This window comes from Procambarus clarkii, chromosome 70, assembly GCF_040958095.1.
Source record: "Procambarus clarkii isolate CNS0578487 chromosome 70, FALCON_Pclarkii_2.0, whole genome shotgun sequence".
NCBI lineage: Eukaryota > Metazoa > Arthropoda > Malacostraca > Decapoda > Cambaridae > Procambarus > Procambarus clarkii.
In genome coordinates this window covers 27,651,028-27,668,386 of record NC_091219.1, presented here as the reverse complement: position 1 = coordinate 27,668,386, position 17,359 = coordinate 27,651,028, and the positions used below count along the sequence as shown (strand labels likewise).

General features: G+C 37.1%; 1 protein-coding gene across 1 annotated transcript in view; it reads left to right on the top strand.

Moving 5' to 3' along the window:
* The window catches only part of LOC123775366 (vacuolar protein sorting 13C), a 115,501-nt gene that overhangs the window by 29,332 nt on the left and 68,810 nt on the right, over window positions 1-17,359 (top strand). Inside the window, 14 exon segments of the mRNA XM_045770512.2 lie at window positions 1,943-2,129; window positions 3,246-3,337; window positions 4,385-4,520; window positions 4,904-5,046; window positions 5,866-5,952; window positions 6,738-7,053; window positions 7,601-7,717; window positions 8,810-8,913; window positions 9,754-9,921; window positions 10,488-10,622; window positions 11,471-11,643; window positions 12,064-12,214; window positions 12,786-12,897; window positions 15,382-15,512. Of these exon segments, the coding sequence (XP_045626468.2) occupies window positions 1,943-2,129; window positions 3,246-3,337; window positions 4,385-4,520; window positions 4,904-5,046; window positions 5,866-5,952; window positions 6,738-7,053; window positions 7,601-7,717; window positions 8,810-8,913; window positions 9,754-9,921; window positions 10,488-10,622; window positions 11,471-11,643; window positions 12,064-12,214; window positions 12,786-12,897; window positions 15,382-15,512 (2,052 nt within the window).

The following is a 17,359-nucleotide window of genomic DNA, read 5'->3' as shown; positions in this document are numbered from 1 at the left end:
TTGCAACTTATAAATATAGCTAAAATTTTTCATATTGCCAATTTGTCACTTAAGTGCTAGTTTCCAACTCTTGCCAGCATGTAAGAATACGAGCTTCTAAGCCGCATCCTAGAGTATGAACTATTGAAACTTGTCCTTATCTCTAAGAAATGACAGGAGAAAGAGCTGAATTTCCTTAACCTAGTTTGGACAGTAATCACACCTTGGTCTGATTTTTACAAATAGTCTTTATTTAATACTGTACCCTCAAGGTTACCATACAAGGATTCTGGCATTTACAGTTTACAAGATATCTATTAACATTAGAGTGATAACTTCATAGAACATAGATTTCTCTTGAAGGGCTTTAAATACTGGTCCCACTCAAACTGAGATTTAAAATAGTTTCGTTATTCACAATCTTCTCGCTCCTAATACAAATTCAAAACATTCTCATAACACTCAGCCTTTGCTAGTACCACAGATATTGTAACACACACAACTCAAAACACCGACCACATGCTCAGAAATACCCACACTGGGGAAAACAAACACAATGCACTTCAACAGACTACTACAGGGAAAGCATGTACATGGTTTAAATATATAATCCCTACTCCTAAACTAATAAATATTTATGCACCTCTAACATGAATCATCCTATACACTTATTGTAAATGTAGAAGACCACCTGAGCGCCACACCGATCTCTGCCGTTGTCGCCACTTGAGTGAACGAGTCCGCTGGCGTGTTTCTCTGTGCACCCTCACTGTTCCAACAATGTGTCACTCAAACTCATATCTCCACTTTGTTCATTTCTATGTCTTACGGAGTTCCAGACAGGTTTTCTACATTTAACACTGCTGTTTATACAGTACGTACAGATTTTCAATTACTGAATGTACTCGATTCACTTATTTTCTATACTTGGACATCATTCAATTATTGATGTCTTGGACACCAATCCTTACCCCTATTGATGTCTACACTTTTTCTTGAGAACTTGTCACTGCACTAGTGAGAATTCTAAATTAAAAAATTATGCACACTAGTACACTCCTCCAAACAGAATCGTATCCTTACAAATCTCTCTACGGCGAGATAATGAAAGAAAACCAAAATCTTCTCCTGGTTACATCTTTCTGTGGTCTTCTTTGTCAGTATGTATTCTAAGACTAAAATGTAGTGGTCACTGGCTCCTAATGGCATTTCATGGTCAATATTTTCAATATCCATCTCATTCTGTGTGAAGACCAGGTCTAGCCTAGCTGCTTGGTTTTCACCCTTTCTCATTTCCTCCCTTGTTGCATCTGAAAGCCTCTCTCTACTACTTCTACAAGCTTTGCTTTCCATGCCTCGTCTGGTAGATCGTTTATATAGACAATGAATATTACTGGTGCAAGAACTGAACCCTGTTCTACTCTACTAAGTGACATTTCTCCAGTCCGATGCTTTGGCTCTGATTACTGCCCTCATTTTTGTCAAAATTTTTCATCCATGTTAGAAGCCTTCTTGTCACTCAAGTATATTTCAGCTTCCAGAACAACCTCTTATGTGGGACTGTCAAAAGTTTTTTTTTATTTTAGGTTCAAATAATTGCATTGAACCCAACCATCTTTTTCCCGTAAAATCTCTGGCTCTGTCAGACACTAAGTAGATTTGTTACAAAGGATCTTCCTGATTGAAAATCATACTGTCTTGCTGGCTTTGTTTGTACTGTCCCGTCTACTTTCTGGCTGCTTTCATGGCAAGGGTAATTGTAACAATGCTCTGCTTCCTGTGACTATTCGAGGGATGGGAGGTGGGGTGCAGGTTTTGGCTATGGTCTCGTAGAGGCCAATAGGATGCCTATGACTGAAGTATTGGGAAGCTCTGTCAGTGACAAATCTTCTGGGGTCTTCCCCAGAAAGATAATATTTGTCTTAATCATTTGATAATTCAGGTACTTCTCCATATTTTCTAGGTGATTGTGTGCTTGAGCAATGAGGATTGGAGTTCAACTCTGCAGTGTCATGAAGCCACACCGCTCCACCTCCTGCAACCCACAAACCTTCGTGTTGACCTGTTCAAATGCCTCTTGACTAATGAGCCCAACCTTGCCAAAGTGAAGATAACTGTGTCCTTACCAAATGTGGTGCTGTCTGTTATTGGTTAGTTCATCTGTTAGCCACCTGTTATCACCATAGTTGTTTTATGTGTATAGAGTATGATTTTGGTTGTTATTATGCAACCTTAGTGGGGTCTTGTGTTTTTTTTTTTTTTTTTTTTTTTTTTTTTTTTTTTTTTTTTTTTTTTTTTTTTTTTTGTTAATTTCCGGGAGGAGCCCACTCATTATTTCCCTGATGCTTCAAGTAGGAAATGTTCCTCTTAAGGCTAGGTTAAAGAAGCTGAGGTGGGCTTGGGGTCAAAGATCACCACAGAACTGAGCAAAAGTCACGCCAGAAATCAAACGAGTGCTTCAAAATGAGATATTGCATGGACAAATTTTTATTGTAACCCTAATAACATGTGAGCAATCATTGCCACAAAATCACAACCTAGATACACGCGCCTCATGTGGTTTAACCCAGTTTTAAAGTTAGTGGAAGTGAACACACAAAAATAAGTGCCACAACATGGAGCAATTAATTTTAAATTCATTAAACATTTATGTTTTATATTTAAAATCAACACACCCTAAATTTTTTTTACAGTAAGCTCATAAATCTCTATACATTTTGTATATAAGGGTCCTGGTTGTACAGTTGGGTTTGTTCTTGACTCACAATCAAGAATTCTGGATTCAAATTCTGGTGTGCTAGCCCGGGAAGGGTCTGGTGTGCCAGCAGTGACATGTGGACCAGTAATCGTACGAGGGAAGCAACCGAGGTACGGTTGCTCAAAGAGGTACGGTTACTCAAAGAGGCGGATCTTTTCCCTTAATGTTCTTGATTTTTAACGTAGCATTACTTTTCAGACTTTATGAGATGTTGGAAAAAGTTTAATCAGCCATTGTTATGTGAATGTTGTCAATGATAAATGAATGCCTCCACCGACTCCAAACAAGATCATGTATTCCAAATATTCAGTCAGTTGACATCACATTCAATGGGTCCTTACAGGTTCAGAGAGGAAAAGATATAAAATGTATAGAATTCAGAAGGGCATAAGTCAGATGGATATACAAGACTCCAGTAAGATACTCAGAATGTTTGCTTTAATTGTACTAATGAGATTTGAAAGTGGTGCTGATGTCATGAGTGTGTAATTAAAAATTATCTTTGCAGATGAAAGATTGCTACAATTGGCCTACATTGCCCATAGTATTCCTGTTGTCCAGAAGGAGGTGGCAGCTGAAGAGACCACACACTTTGGTCAGGTAAGTCTTTTTATTTTTAGTTTGCTCTTTTATCCTTAAACAAACGTTTTTATACAGTATTTTTTTTTTTTTTTTTTTTTACTTGCAAAACGGTTGTGTATATTTGGTGCAATAATTGAAGTGTAATTATCCGTGCAACCTCTATATTATAGGGATTGGGGAATGGGCTGGGGTCCTTTCTTTGTAAAATACTTTCCACTGAAGGCAAAGTTAGCTTCAGATCTGGGTACTACACTTGCCCAGACCCCAAAAAGTAAAAGCAGGTTTATATGACTGGAATGTGAGAGAAAATAGATCAGGAACAAAAAAAGTTGGAATTGACAAGAACTTTAAGAATAGGAAACCTTGATAAATTCATGCAAGACAAAGATGAAAGATAATGAAGAGTGTCTGATATCCTTTTTTGTGGGGAACCCCATTGGCTCCATGAAGCTATCATAGTGATTAGTACCATACTACTAGGTGGCATCAGTCGTGGAGTTCTATTGGCATACTGGGAACCACAAGCCAGAACCTGGCCCCCTCAGACGTGCAGGAAGTGATGGCCTATGAACACTTTACAAAATTAATCATAATTGCCACTGCCTGGGAAACGCCCAGAAAGTTAGGCGAACCAAAACTCCTCCAACAATGAAAACCAACCACCAGAATTTTATGAAACTAGCATACACTTGTTTGTCCCACCTTCCCTTGTTTGGGGGAGGATAGGAGGGAGGTGCACCTGGTCAGCTGGCTTGCCCCACTATTAGTTGTATTCTGATTGTGCCCTGGTGCAGGTCCATCACTCTGGCTTCAGTCTCCTTTTGTCAGCTAAGTGGTGTTACCTTTCCTGCCTTTGAGGCAGGATTGCCTTGTTTGGCTCTGTAGCTCTCTTGTGTTTTATGGAGCCCAATTGCATTCCAGCTGTTTACGTTGCTGGAATGCTAACGGAAAGAGGAAAGGAGGTGTTCCCTGGTGTGATTATACATAGGGTACTGTAAGTACATCTGAGACAGATTTATTGTTTTTACATACTGTAATTCTTTAAAAATTTATTGTGATTTGCAGGAAACCGACGTGAATATGAACATGATCACTGAGGATGTTGCACTGGCTCGGCTGGAGCGTGCTGAACTCAACCTAAGTGGTGAACAGCAAGATACCCCTCAGTTTACCAACCTGGCTCTCACCTTTACTATCAAAGGTAGGTGTGAGATTCAGCTTCTAGTAAACACACTGGCAGGTTTTATGCATCTACTTGACTATAAGAACTGAAAATGTTTCAATGCACTGACTTCCTAATTTTCCATGTTTAGTGGTAAGCCTATGTATCACTTGTGTATGCCAGGTCTCATATTTTGTAATACAAATTGAGACCTTCATGATTTTTTCAAGATGGTTGATGTTTACTATTACCGTGGGGCAGTATATCGGTGCCCCGTTTACTGGAGTGTGGAATTTTAAACCTTAAGTGGTACTGTAAAACATACCTGGATGTGATATGCAAATAAAGGATTAAGGTATATTATTTGTAACAAGTGTTGCTTCCATTAATTGGTATAATACATTTATCTTAAAATATTTCAGAAATAAGCATAGAATTGAAAAAGGCTTCTGGTAAAATTCACCAACCATTAATGAAAGTTGCTGCTCTCTCGGCTAGTGTGGAACTTGTACAACGTACATTTGACTTAACTGCTGCTATTATCCTTGGAGGAGTTTTGGTTCAGGTAAGTAATGTTCCAATGTTTTTATATTACCGTACAGTATATTCAAACAAATTACAGTATAGAAGATATATTAGATGTTATAAAATGCCATCATTAAATGTAATGAAATGGCTCTTTCTGGTAGGACCTCAGTTGGTTCCTTGAAGTTAGCTCACTGAGATAGCTTCACTCATGTGTCACATCACCCTTAGAAGTCTTGCATGGCTTACAGGGAACAAGAGCCAGAATCTGGTTCCCTTACAAAGGTACAACGAACAGGGGAGTGTTCACCCTCACCAAAGGAAACATCCAGAGGTAAACCAACATAGACAGCTGCAGTGTCCACAGAGAAAAGAACTGATGGAATAAATGACTGCAAATTATTCACTCGGCGGTTAAATCAAACCCTTGTAGTTATGGCTGGGTACCAACAAGTGGTATCATCACCGGAAGCTCCCAACTTACATGTCAACAGACCTCAGTTTGTAGTTAGACCACAAACTGACACCTGGTAGGAGGGAGTGGAAACAGGAAGTCACCATGGCCCTACCAGAAAGAATCATTTCATTTTATTCAAAGGTGGTTTCCTGGAGTTGAACAGTTGCTTCCTGAAGCTAACTAACTACAAAAGTAGAAGGAAAATATGGTACTACCAGGAGAGGAGGAGAGTGAAAAATAGCACAAAATTTCCACATCTCTGCATTACCATAACTTTACAGTTGTTTACATTCAATGTTAAGTTTAAAAATTTATGCATGGAAAATATATTAGTGAATTTTTGCTTTTGTTTAACTGAATTTTAATTACTGTACTTCACTGTTAAATGATCAAACGTGGCAGCACATGGAGGGTGGTGAACGCCGACTGCTGAGTACACCACTTGTTGAAGGCAGTTCCCAAGCGCTTCTCACAATCAAATTCATGCAGGTATTAATTGTAACTCTACTACTTTTCTTATTAACCTCCTTTTGATGATAATTCACATGATTAAAGTTGTTATATATACTATGACTTTGGTAGAAACTGGACAAGTACATATGATTTTAAATGTTTGTAATATTATGTTTAGTATGGTAATTTTAGTAATTAGTAAATAAATAGTATGTCGATGTACATTATGGGTGGAGTGGTATGTGGTGGAGCCATTGAAATTTTAACAGCAGTGAGTGAGTGATTACCATTATATATATCAGGCAAAATGTGTGCTATGTCCAATTATTAGATTTAGGCTTATATATATTAGTATGAATAAATACATGATATACATATATATCTCTAAAAATATATGAATATTTTCAAAGCAATACATAATGATCATCTTTGACATAGATACAACTTGTTAGTGAAAACAGTAAATAAATAGTGAAACATTGAAAATAAATTGACAAAGTTGTTCCCATACAGTAACTCGTCTCATTTTTATAAACAAACGGCAACTTCTCCTGGCCACTACAGCTAAACTACAAGAGGTAGAGACTTTTTACTTGGATTTTTGTGCTTCCTGGGTGGTAATTAACAATATCAAAAGAAAATTATTTTTTCTGGACAATTTATTTTCTGCGGACCTCGGGAGTGTCATTTTAAACGGTGCGCAGTGCAGGGGTTAATGCACCAGAATGCTTCCAAGGGCTGCCCACATTACATTACATTCAGCTCTTTTTTTTTTTTTTTTTTTTTTTTTTTTTTTTTTTTTCTCTCTCTCCAAAACACAGGTAAATCCCAAAAGCCCAGACTTTGAGAGCAAGCATGCTTCAACAGCCCAGCATCTGTGTGTTGAGGTGAGTAACATGAAAGCCCAGCTGGAGCAGTCAGCAATACTTAGCATATTGGCATTTGTAGAGCAACTCAACTACAAGTTGTCTCAGCTCAGCCCATCTGCTAAGACACCAACAGAGGAGTTACAGACACCATCTGCTGAGACACCAACAGAGGAGATACACACACAATCATCTCTTCACAAGTCTCTTGATGGTCAAGATGAGAAGCAAAATGGAAAAATAATGGACAAGTTTGATGCTAAAACTTCAGGTAATACTAATGTTTGCATATTACTGAACATTTTAAAAGGATGGATGCTTTGTAACATATGTTAAAGGTGGTTCACTTCAATAGTAAGCTGATAGTTTTATCCCCATTTGCTCGTTGCATTGTGGAGAAGGCAAGTCAATGTGAAATGGTACTCATCCCCAATGGGCAGAGATTGCTATAGAAAACTGTACATTTAATTTTACAATGCTTTGGTTTTTTTTTTTTTACATTTTGGGGGCAAATTTGTTTTTAATAAAAAAATATTTGTGAACATCATAAATTATAGTGTAGGAAATCAGAAAAATGCCCTCTATTGCCCTTACGGAATATTGAATTGTCAGTGTACATAACATTCAAAATACTATGCTACTGCACTGTTAATGATGTGCGTCAGACTGGGTGATACATATGTTTTTAACTCTTAATTTTTTTTTTCCTCCGTTGCTCTTAACCCTTATCCTTCTAAGCAAATGCCTCCCTATCCCATTAGAATGAGAAATGAGATGACAAATGATCAGTAAATTTATCTTAAATTTAATATTTATAGCCATGCACAAGAAAAACATGTCAGAAGTGATCACACTGAAGATCGTGGCCAAATTAGGACAAGTGAGCGTGATAATTGGCCTACGGACACGAGAAGTTGCTCAGGTGGACGTGGCAGGTAAGATTTGGTCATTACCATTTTTTTTTTTTTTTTATTATTATTTTCTACCACAGACGTGGCCACAGATTTACAATGCTAATCAGCATATATACATTTTCTTCTGTCCTCCATGGACAGGGTTAGAGATGTGTTAAACATATTCTAGCCAGCCTGTGGTCTACATTAGTGCCCATGATGATCAGATGTATGCCACGCTTTTGACTGTTTTTGTTAATATGTCCTTGGCTGATATTCCATCATGGGGGTTTTGGAGGTCAAACAGGATTCTGGGGCCCAGTATCCTGTTAATATTCCTAGACCTCGGTACTCTTGGGTTGGCTTTCACAGCCGGGTATCTTCTTTGTTCTGTTTCATGTGATGCCCCTTCCTCCCTTGTAAATGCACATTTGTTTCCTTCTCTGTGGGTAGTTAGCTTCAGGGAGCCCCAAGGTGCTTTACCCCAGAAAACAAGCTTTGATTATAAGGAAAAGCTAATTTCTGGGTGAGCCCAACTAGCTCCAGGACTCTCCTTCCCTCACAATGTTGGGTCTCTTTTTGCATCAAACTGACAGTGGAGTGACTTGCTTGTCTTCTCCTCTCCCCAAATGAGGGAAAGTGTGAGGCAAGCAAGCTGGTGCTAGTTTCATGACATTTTGTTTATATGGTTTGGAGAGTTCTATGGACGTTCTGTAGGCTGCAGATCTTGGTTGCGGCCAGCAGTGGTTTTTGACGCGCTGATTTTCTGGGTACCTCCCTCGGTGGTGGCGTCAATGAATAACTTAATATATATATGCCATGGCTCTCTGTACCTCGGTGATGGGGTCCAGATTCTGGCTCTTGGTTCCCGGTAGGCCGTAGAACTCTGCGACTGATGGCACCTACATTGGAGATAATAGCTTTAGGGAGCCTCCCGGCTTGCCATGAAATTAACATTTCATTACTGTACTTTCAAAGCTAATATTTTATAATTTTTCTCTGCTGTAAATAGTACAAGTTCAATAGATATTTGATACTGTAATATCATCGAGTAATTAATTTACTGCAAGGAATTGTCATATATTTAGTGCAAAGTAAATGTACTGTTCGTAATATGATTATTCTCACACACAGGATTGGTAGTAAATGTTGTGATGAAAGGCAAAAATATTATCATCACTTCTCAACTCAAAAACTTCACCGTCATTGACCCATGGTCTGCAGCCCTCCATCCCAAGGTCAGTGACACCAGTTTTCAGCTTTTAAGTATTTATGAATAATTCTGTATTTTATGGATTTTTTGGATAATTTTAAGAAAATTGTTTCTGTATAGGGCTGAGTGTGTTATTCCCCACTTTCTTTTTGTTATTGCAATGATATACAGAAAAATAATTACAATAATGTGGCTGAAGATATGATGAAACTACAATGTTTTGGTCCATCCTGAATCATTACCAAGTCGTGTGTGGAACACGACTTGGTAATGGTCCACGACTTTATAATGGTCCACGACGGACTGAAACATCGTAGTTTCTCCAGCTTCTGATGTGTGGTGTGGTCATCACACATTCATAATACCATAGACCCTCATAAACTATGAGTGATGTGTTGCAAGAAAACCACATTTGTTGCAACCTGCCCAAGTTGAACTTAACTACATGGGAAAATAGGAATAGGTTCAAAGACAAAAAATTTCATTTTCTTTCAATATTGCATATTTTAGATATAAAACATAAAGGTAACAGTATAGATGTTATTAATAATCTTTAATTTCAATGATTTATTGGGTAGTTATTTGAGGTGAGATTGGTTTCACCTGGCAGGGGCTGCTCCAGGTGGCTGGTCCTTCAGTGGTTGTAGGTGGATGGGCATGGGTGGGTGAGTGGGAGCGGGCTGACTATCACATGTGCAAAGAGGAACAGAACAATGACTGCGTCACTGCCCCCCTCCCCCTCCCCCCTCCAGAAGCCACCTGAGCTTCACCAGAAATGGCATTTCATTACACTTAATGCTTGTGTTTTTTTCTCACTGACTAATTAATAATTAATTTACCCTGGAGTCTTGCATATGCTTATCAGATTGTGGAGGTCATTGGGATGGATGCTTGGGATGCCCAAGTGTCAGTTTATGGCCAAGCAACAGAGGGTGAGCAGTATCTCAATATGACGTGTGTGGACACCAGCATTTCTCTCACATTTGGCTGTGCTCGCATCGTATTTTTGAGCAAGTTTGTCACAGATGTATTGGTAAGTGTTGACTTTTAAGTAAAGCTTCTTTTTAGCTTTTATCAGTCAAGAAATGCATCCAAGATCTAAGGTGGAGTCAGAATTAAAGATAATTAAAATGACTGAGATTACAGTATTCATTTATTATACATGTTCATGATTTTGCAAGAATAGGGATGGATATTTCCTTAACTTTACCATAATCAATATTAATTCAGCATCGATCACTACACAGGAAATTGAGAATCAATTCTGCTGACTGCCTCTGGTAATTTCACAACATACAGTTCAGAAAGACATTTTTTGGGGGGAAAATTCTTTTTCTTGCACATGACAGACTATACATAATTTTAACCAGCACACTTAGTGGGTTAAGAGCACAATTGCCATATACATAGTCTTTGCTAATTTGAAATGAAGCAATTTAAATTGACATTTGTAGCAAAAAATCATGATCATTAAAGGCATGTTAGGATTATACACAAATCTCTTAAATGGTCATTAACGACTTAGGCTTTGGAATGGTTTATGGAAAATTTAAGTGGATCACCTCAGCCGTGTTTAATATTTTACATAATAAATTTCAGAATTGGGTTAACAAGTTCCAGTCTGCAAAGGCAGCTGTAGCATCAGCAAGTGTAGCTGCTGCAGCGGCTGCTCAGGCCACTTTACATGAAGCATACAAGCAGTGTTCACGCATCAGCCTCTCCCTCACCCTCAGGGTATGTTTTTTTTTTAAATATACTTCATTTCATATTTTATGTAAAAATTAGATGATGTACTGCACTAAATAATTCCACTAGTATTATGCAGTGTTATTTTGAAAACTCTTCCCAGAAAGCAAGCATCTAAAACATATCTTAGTTGAACGACACTTTATCTCTTGAAGTTGAATCTTGTGTTAGCTTTTTAATGTAATAAAAAGTATCCCTGGTAATATTACATATAATTGTATAATGATAAATACAAGCTTTATCTTGAAAATGAACAGTGTTAGTCAATGTTTCTTGTTAATCATGTTTAGAATCATTATTGTGAAGTTGGAGGCAATTCTTGGGTTACTGGAGTCAGGAGCTGATGTATAGGTTCCCAGGGCCAGATTGCCCAATAGGACAAGTAGGCCATGGCCTAGTGCCCATCAGCACTTTTTTTTCATAAATAATACTTAGTATTATAGACAAGTAATAAATAAGGTTTAGTCATCAATTACTTGGTAACACAAAGAGGGAAAGAATAGTGAGAAATTTCAAAACTCTACCATCAGTTCCGTCAAATCTGGACTTAAAATACTTTGAATAGATATTATTTTTTACCTGTCTAAATTTTGCTTGAATAGATATTTTTTACCTGCCTAAATTTTACATATACATACTGCTGTTATGTATATTTTGTTTTGGTCAATACATATGGGGGTTGAACCTTTGACAAGCTACCAGCTTCCTGTCCTCGTTGAGGCCACTAGAGAGATAATGACCCCCTCAAGTAATTTCAGGTAAATACTTGAATTAATATAATTATTTTTCTTTTGTTACCTCCTTTGGTCATGAAAATAATGCTCTCATCCTTGCAGGCCCCATTGATCCTTATTCCTCAAGACTCGAGCAGTCTGTCAGGACTAATGGCTGACTTGGGACAAATCACTATCAACAACAAATTTGAGATGGGTCAGGAAAGGAATGAATTGGGCTATCCAGCTATTTATGATATGATCAATTTGGAACTTCACAATGTCAAATTATCCAGGTGTGTTCTCTAACTATTTCAATAAATTTCTGATGTTTGCATATTTTTTGCATTATGTTCATGAAGAAATGTAAAGGACAAGTTACACAAGTACTCTGTGTATTATGGAGAAAAAGCCTGGATACAGGTGAGATACCAGCAGCACTTAAATCTAATTATACCCCTGCTCATTTAATGAGCCTGATGTAGGCCATTAAATTGAGTGGTACTGTATTTAATTTTTTTTATTTCTATCATGCACTACTGCAATTTACTTTGCTGGGAGTAGCAGAAAACTTCTGATTTTACAACTATAATCACATCATCCTTGAAAAGATATAACAACAAAATTTATGAGTCGGTATGGATTCATATATTATTATATTTAATCTGATGAATGTGTGTTCATATTGTTAAATACTGGATTGTGTTTATCAACAGAGTGCAACTTACAGCTGATGGATCAATGGAACAAGAGTATGAGCTGCTGCAACCCATCTCGCTCAAGATCACCATCTGCCGGAATCTCACCATCTCTTGGCACAAGCAACGCCCAGAAGTAGAGGTTCAAGCTAAGGTTGCACCCATTAAGGTGATAGTTGCTATATTTTATACATTCATTCTTTACAGTATTCTGTTAACTCTTAATAGTTGCAGACAGGAAGTCACAACAATATGGCTGAAAACTAGACGCCCAATCCACAAATCTGACAATAAAAGAATTGATGTCATTTTAATCCATCTTTGACTGATGTGTAGTGAAAAAAGAATGGTAGAGAAAGTAAACTCTCACACAGAGTAATCACACTGTTGTGATGCCTGAATGAGAAAATTGGTGATGCATCATGATAGTGTGATTAATGTCTGTATTGAAAGAGGATCATCAGAGGTAGATCATTCCTAGATGACAGAGCCAGGGTGCATGAGTGGATTGTGTGAGACTCTAGTTTACCTTCATTGGAAGCCATGGGAATCCTAGAGGGTGCACTGAAAAGTGAAGAATTTCAAATAGAGGTCAAAGCTTAGTTTCCCTAAGGGGTTCTGTAACTCTTGTGGATGTTTAAATTGTCTCTGGTAAGTACAGTTTAAGTTGGTGCATTTAAACTATACAGTATGTGTCATATGAGACTACATGATATCCCCAGTTTAATTATTTTTTTCAGATAAGTTTGAGTGAAGAGGATCTGCTAGTGACTTTGACAGTACTGCAAGACAACCTTGGGGAGCAGGCTACTGCTACTTCGGTTGAAGACTTGACTACATCTGAAACCTCTGGTCAGTGATTAGGACAATAATACCTTGGTTCCAATAAAGCACAGCTTTTTCTAATGCAAGTCCTCACCACTACTAACACTTTATATTATTTTTATATATAGTTTCTGGTTCTTGCTGTGTGCTTTTTGTACAAGACATCTGGATGAGTATAACAAAATATACATATCACCAGAACTCACAGTAGAACAGGAAAAAAAAGTATAGAAACAGGTAAAAAGGGGGGGGGGGGGCTCCTGGTAGGACTGTCTGGTTTGTTCTCAACACACGATCAAGAATTCTGGGTTCGAATCTGGGCGGGACAGAAATGGTTGGGCACATCTATCACCTAATGTACCTGTTCATCTAGTCAGGTACTCAAGATTCATTTTTTATAGGTACTCATGTGTTATCCTGTTGTGAGGTTGCATCCAGGATGGGGTTCGTAATTCAACCTCGGGGAAGGGAGGGAACCTCGATATAAGCCTAACGTGTATGAATACACCCTGGTTACCTGTCCCCAACACAATGAACTATTATATATTATTATAGAACACAAACTTGGCTAAAAATAAAAAGAGGGCAAGTTATGAAGATAGTTGGAGGAGAGGATGTAGGCCTTCACCCAGTGAGATAGAATTAACCCTATACATACCAGCAACTAGTAGGCACAATACCAAAGGGGACAACATATGGAAAAATAGTGTGCAAAGCACAATAAAGATCCCTTGGCCCCAATGAACAGTGTCAGGTGTTTAAATTGCTTCTTTACAAATGCCAGAAGTCTGGTAAATAAAGTTGAGGCACTGTGCATTTGACTGAAAATACCAACATCATTGGGCTACTTGAAACATGGGGACAATTGAAGACATAATTAAAGGGGAATTCAGTCTTCTAAGATTCCACTTAACTTTCAAAAAGGACAGAACAGAAAGAGTGGATTGTGGTAGTGATGCTACATATATAAGAGGATGTGACTGCAACCAGCAGTGAGTTAAATAAACAATGTTATCCTCTGAATCTCTGTGGTACAATATACATTGCTAGTTTAAAACGGTAGAAAATTAGCAGTGGGAGTATAGTACATGGCAGACACAGCAACTGCAGAGGAAATTACAGTTACTGGTATCTAAATTAGTGAGCAATCAGTGTCTGCAAATTTTATGGCTGGTTTTGTTTAGATGGGTTTAGTTATAACAAAGATCTACTGTAATGGGACACAACATAATGCTCTTCTTATACTTCACTGCTTTAAGATCAAAATAAATTCTGAATGCTTTCACTTATGAAAGACTATTAATATATGTAAGTGTTTGGTAATACAAATTTTAAATTTAAATGTATTACCTATATTATTTAAATCTGTACTGTAAATATAAACTTTGCTGTTAGGGTGTTACTTTTATGGTATAGTGCTTGTCAACGATTTGCTGCACAAATTATTAACTACTCTCCTTTCTGTGCATGTTCATTGCTGCTAATTAGAAATTCCAAGGATCGCCAGTAAAGGTACGTACAGTATGTACAGTACTGTAAGTAATGAAGTGCCTTCCCACGTACCATTGTTGATTATAAATTGGTACTTTTAATTTGTGTTGAATATTATTAAGCCAAGGTTATGTAATGTCTCCATGGTTGTTCATGGGTTCTTGAGGAAAGTTATTATATAAAAATTAAAGTTTAAAATTATTGTATGATGAGAGTAAATTGAATATTTATTTATTGCTGTTTAATGTTGATGTATGTCAGAGAAAGCTGATGACAGTGAGTGTAAAAATGTAAAGTAATGGTTAGAAAGTGAGGAGACAGTAAAGTTGTGATCAGTGGAGAAGTGCTTCAGCTAGTTGATACCTTTAAATACTTTGGTTGTCAGCCCCTAGGGTTGCTTGTGCTGCAGGCAAGCTAAACTCTGGCGCCCTTACCAGCATAATTTTTTTAAATTTTCATGCTAAGATTTAAAAATTCATCAGTCAATACAGCTACTGAACCTATATTATATTTTATCATATCTGATGAATGTAAAATAACTTAAGAATAGCCAGATAGCTTTCATAAAAATTTTGAGGACACTATACAAGTTAAGAACAGTAGTGGAAATTTCCTTTCCGAATTTCTTTTCACAGTCCGGTCACCATAACAGAATTACTAATCAGATTCTCAATAAAAAATTTCACTCAAAGAATTTTAGCATTTTCTTTTTTATTTCATTATATTTTCATTTTTAAACATTTTTTTTCCTTATATTTGAACACACAACTGCCCCTAGTACATGGTGCCCTGGGCAACCGTCCAATTTGCCAGTACCTAAAACAGCCTCTGGCTTTGGGTGTGTAATTGACAAAAATATTTTTTTTTAAACCAAGTGGAGTGTAATTGATTTAATGAGATTTTTATATGAATCTCTCTCTCTCTCTCTCTCTCTCTCTCTCCACCTCTAATTTATTTTTCCAAGATGTATTTGTCCATATTCTTGTTGTTCTAAGCTGTTTGTACTTCTATATTTAACAGGGAAGTTGATGAGGGAAAAGGATGTAGAGAGTGTACTTGCTGAACATGGCCATATTTTTACCAAGATCAAGTTTTCCTTCACTGTTGAAGCTGTGACATTGGAATTACTCACAGGATGCAGTAGTGATCCTGTAAGTTTATTGTGTTCTTCAATTGAGTAAGCTTAATAGATTTGTTAAATTATGATTTCTTGTATAGTTCTTCGGTACTGTGTTTCAGGTTAAGGTGTGGAACTTGAGTATGTCATTAAGTGCATTGCATGGGGGATTTACCCTTGGGAAATTGGTTTAAACTGCAGTCTACTTTAAACAGTTATGTTGGAATTTGTTTCTTTAAAATTCAGCTTAATTAAGTGTTGGGATATTTTGCTAACCTTTGAGTTTAATGGAAATTGTGGGTCAAGAGTGCTTATCACTTACTTTTGTCACAAAATTTGTATTACACTTGCCCTCATTTTTGGCATGCATGCAAATAGAAGATTTCTGAAATTGAAAATTATATCTAACAGATGATTAGGTCTCTAGATTGTATCTCAGATTAAAACCATTTTGAATTTTATGTATAAAAACTTACTGTGAGAAAATTCGCCAAAGGATGTATTATGTTTACCATAATTTTCTGGGTTTGAAAATATTGTCAAGGCCTTGAAACTTTTTTATATTCATGTTAAATTTAATTTAGCCATGCTACAGGTAGGCAGGAGAGAGGAAATGCAGAAGAGAAATGGACTGCAAATTTTGAACAAGTGATATTTGTAGGGAAATGTTCATGATTTAATATGGTGAAAAAATAATGGATTAGTCATTCTTTTCTGATTTCCCATTTTTATTACTAATGTTTTAGTATTTTTTACTCGGCACCATCCTTTCATCTTGCATCTATACCTAAGTACTGTATAGGCATTATCTCTTCTTTCATGCAGCCCTCTAAACTCTTTCCTGTTATTATAAATTCCCTCTATTTAAATTGATTTACCACTTTTGCCACTTGACATGCCTCCTAGCAGGCAAAGTTAGTCCAAATGACCACTATTTGACGTTGATCTGTGACTTCATTTGACGGACTAAATCAGTCAAACCTTCATACAGGTATATTTAATGTCAGTAGGCAGATGTTGAATCTGACCAAAATTAGCATAGGTAATTGTAATTTCAGTACTATATATTGCTGACCATTAATTGATTGTAATTGTTTTGCTGACAAGTATGTACAAGTAAACCTTGTTTAATGTCGGAGTTAGGTTCCTGTAAACGGTAACTTTAACTGAAATGTGAACCCTAAACCTCATAGGCTTAGTGTTGAAAGTAAAGATACAATCCTAGGGTACTTTTCTGGTCATTTTTCTCACCTAAATAATTTGATATTGTTCAGAATAGTAATGGAAATTAAACAAAAGCATGATTTAATTGTAAACTTTAAGTATAAAATGTTATATACCAGATATATTACTTGACAAACAATCATTTCTCTGTAAGTCTGATTTACTTACCTATTAGTAACTACGGGAATTGAGATTTAGCTCTTTAGCTCTTTGTACCCCGTCTCCTAACTGTTTATACCTTGCGTACTAATTACCCCACTTAATATTAACGTTCTTCCCCCCTCCTCTCTTTTCTCCATCATAAAAACTAGGTAGATTTGTTACATATCTTCCTGTTCGAAAACCATACTGTCTGTTTGTTATTGTGTCATTTCTCTCCACGTGTTCTACCCATTTTTTTTTTTTTTTCTAGTTATCTTGGTTATCTTGAGATGATTATCTTATAAAGCCTCGGTTATCTTGAGGCTTTAGTGTCCCCGCGGCCCGGTCCTCGACAAGGCCTCCACCCCCAGGAAGCAGCCCGTGACAGCTGACTAACACCCAGGTACCCATTTACTGCTAGGTAACGGGCATAGGTGAAAGAAACTCTGCCCATTGTTTCTCGCTGGCGCCCGGGATCGAACCCGGGACCACAGTATCACAAGTCCAGTGTGCTGT